Consider the following 2,673-nt stretch of genomic DNA (forward strand, 5'->3'; position numbering starts at 1 on the left):
TCTTGTTTTTGCCTCCCCAGATCGAACAACGTCCGGCCCGATCTGCCATGTCCACGTCGACGCCGCCTCCGCTAGCGGCAAGCCGCCAAGGGCAGCCAGCCGGCGACTGTCCGCCACCTCCGCGCCCTACCACCGCCTTCGATGATACTTTGTACGCGACCAACAAGAAGGTCCTCACGATGCACATCGACAGCTACAAGGAGGCAACGAAGCTGGCGGCTAACGGCATGAACATCAAGTCCCCCAAGCTCGACGCCGGCGGCCACTCATGGCACATCCTCGTCTACCCCAACGGCAGGCTCCCCGGCACCACGGACTCCATGTCGCTCTTCCTCCAGCTCGCCGATGCCCCAGACGATGGCGGGCACGTGAAGTTCGAGTACCAGTTCATGCTGGAAATACACAGCGGCGACAGCCGCGGGCTGGAGTTTATGTCCGGCGGAGTCGTCGCCGCCGCCAACAAGAGGTGGAACGCGCACGGCTTCGAGCGGTTCGTGTCACGTGAAGATCTCGGCAAGAGGGGCTTCGTCAAGGCTGATCGCTTCCAGATCCGCTGCGACGTCATCGTCTTGGAAAAGAAGCCGTCGATGCTGCCGGTCGTCGAGACACCGCCGCCCTCGGGTCAGCCGAGCCCGGCTACCGAGACGGCGCCGCCGGGGCTATCAGGCTCGCGCCAAGCCCCTGTCGAGAGAGCGCCGCGAACGGCAACTTCGAGGTCCTCGCCAAGTCCATCGTGGAGAATGGAAATTCCATAATAAATTTAACTTTGGATTATCTTTTATTATTAATATTTTATTTTAGATCACCCTTTAAACAATAATATTTTACTTTGTACTACATAATCTTATCTTTGTTTTAATTTGAATCACACTAACTCTTTTCTCATACATATGAATGATTCCGAATATACTAGCTTGCACTCGTTAATACACTAGATTGTTGCTTTGACATATAACAAGTTGACGAGGATGAATAAAATAGTTTAGAGTGGTTCAAATGTCACAAAAGTATATTTACCTGGTTTAAAGTGAAAATATTTGTTAAAGGGTAATTCAAAATGATACAGTGGTAATAAAAAGTGGACTTTACTCTAAAAAATTTGTCTCCAGCAAACTTATTTATTCTGTTTTTTCAAATTGAACTATATTAAAACTAGTCTGGAGCAAATTTATTTATTCCAACACAAATTCAATGTTTACGGCAAACGGCTTTATTAACATGCAAAAATCACATTCTCGGCCCGAACATCACGAATTACCAATTCCAATTGGATAACGGGAATTGAGTAGCGCTACTAGAAAAAGCATTTTTCATGACGTGGGGGTCTCATTTTCACAGGTGGACATATAACCCTTAGAGTCAAATGATTGCCTACAAAAATATAAATCAGGGTGAAATCTACATTCCACTTGCAAAAATAGACTTGAATATAAATAGACTGGGATAGGAATAGATTTTTTTCTAAGTCCCAAATCCTCACCCCTCCCCTCACCCTCTCCTCCCCTCCCCTCACATCTCCTCCCCTCAGGCCCTCACCCTCTCCCACGGCGGCTACGCGCGCGGGGCAGCGCGGAAGGCGGCGGGGCGGCAGCGGCGTCCGGCGGCCGCGGCGGAGTCCGGCGGCGGCCGCGACGATGCGGCCCGGCAGCGGCTCTCCTCCCCCCTCCCTCCCAGATCTGGCCGGAGGAGGGAGGGGGGGAGGCCGGCAGCAGCGACTACGGCGACGACGACGCGGGGCGGCGGCAGAGACGACGGCGCGAGGCGGCGGCGGCGGCGACAGCGCGGGGCGGCGGCGGCGGCTCCTCTCCCCCCTCCCTCCCAGATCTGGCCGGAGGAGGGAGGGGGGAGGTCGGCGGCGGTGGCTACGGCGCGGGGCAGCGACGGCGGCTACGGCGCGATGACGACGGTGGCGACGACAACGACCGGCGCGGCTCCCCTCCCCTCCCCTCCCGCCCGGCGCGGCGACGCCGGAGGAGGGCGACGGCGGCGGCCCGCCGCCCGTGATTTTTTTTGTTTTTTTGAATGGATTTTCGCAGGCGGGCTGTTGCCCCGACTGCGAAAATAGATGATTTTCGCAGGCGGTCCAATCCTCCGCCTGCAAAAATCAATTTTGACCACTTGGGAAAATGTTTTTTCTAGTAGTGTAGGATTGGAGGGGAATAATTATCATGGGAAACAGTTTAATGGAATTTGGGTTGGACAGAGCGCCATCTAATTTGAATTAAACTAGCATGTATTGTGTGCATTGTCGGCAAAATTCATGGTTGAAATTAAAAGGTCATCTCAAATCTGATCGGAATCAGCGATTTTAGGTGACTTTAGTCTCTATACTGGTAGAAACAAAACCATATTGTTAACCTCGGTCTGCCCTCGTGGCTCCAGCGATGGTCTTCATGTTGGAATTCTCACCACCACCGATATGCATCATCGACGATTCGACGTCACCACCTACCTACATAAGCATCTAAACGCCACTTAGAAAGTCATTTGGCGATTTATTGAAACTCATCGAGAACATTCTTTCGGAGGAAAACAAATTGCCCGAGACAACGTACGAGGCTAAGAAGATAGTCTGCTCTCTAGGACTGGAAGTTCAGAAGATTCACAATGACGATACCTAAGACCACTGTTTACCTATGATCTGAAACTGTTGTGGAAGAAAGAAGGTGTCCC

The 2,673-nt window shown here is 52.3% G+C and overlaps 1 protein-coding gene across 1 annotated transcript; it reads left to right on the forward strand.

Moving 5' to 3' along the window:
- On the forward strand, positions 1–755 carry LOC127770739 (BTB/POZ and MATH domain-containing protein 4-like). Its single transcript, XM_052296553.1, has one exon. It carries the CDS (start codon positions 48–50, stop codon positions 753–755), a length of 708 nt encoding a protein of 235 aa, XP_052152513.1. The 5' UTR covers positions 1–47.
- The last annotated feature ends 1,918 nt before the right edge of the window (positions 756–2,673 follow it).

This window comes from Oryza glaberrima, chromosome 4 (genome assembly GCF_000147395.1).
Source record: "Oryza glaberrima chromosome 4, OglaRS2, whole genome shotgun sequence".
NCBI classification, from domain to species: Eukaryota; Viridiplantae; Streptophyta; class Magnoliopsida; order Poales; family Poaceae; genus Oryza; species Oryza glaberrima.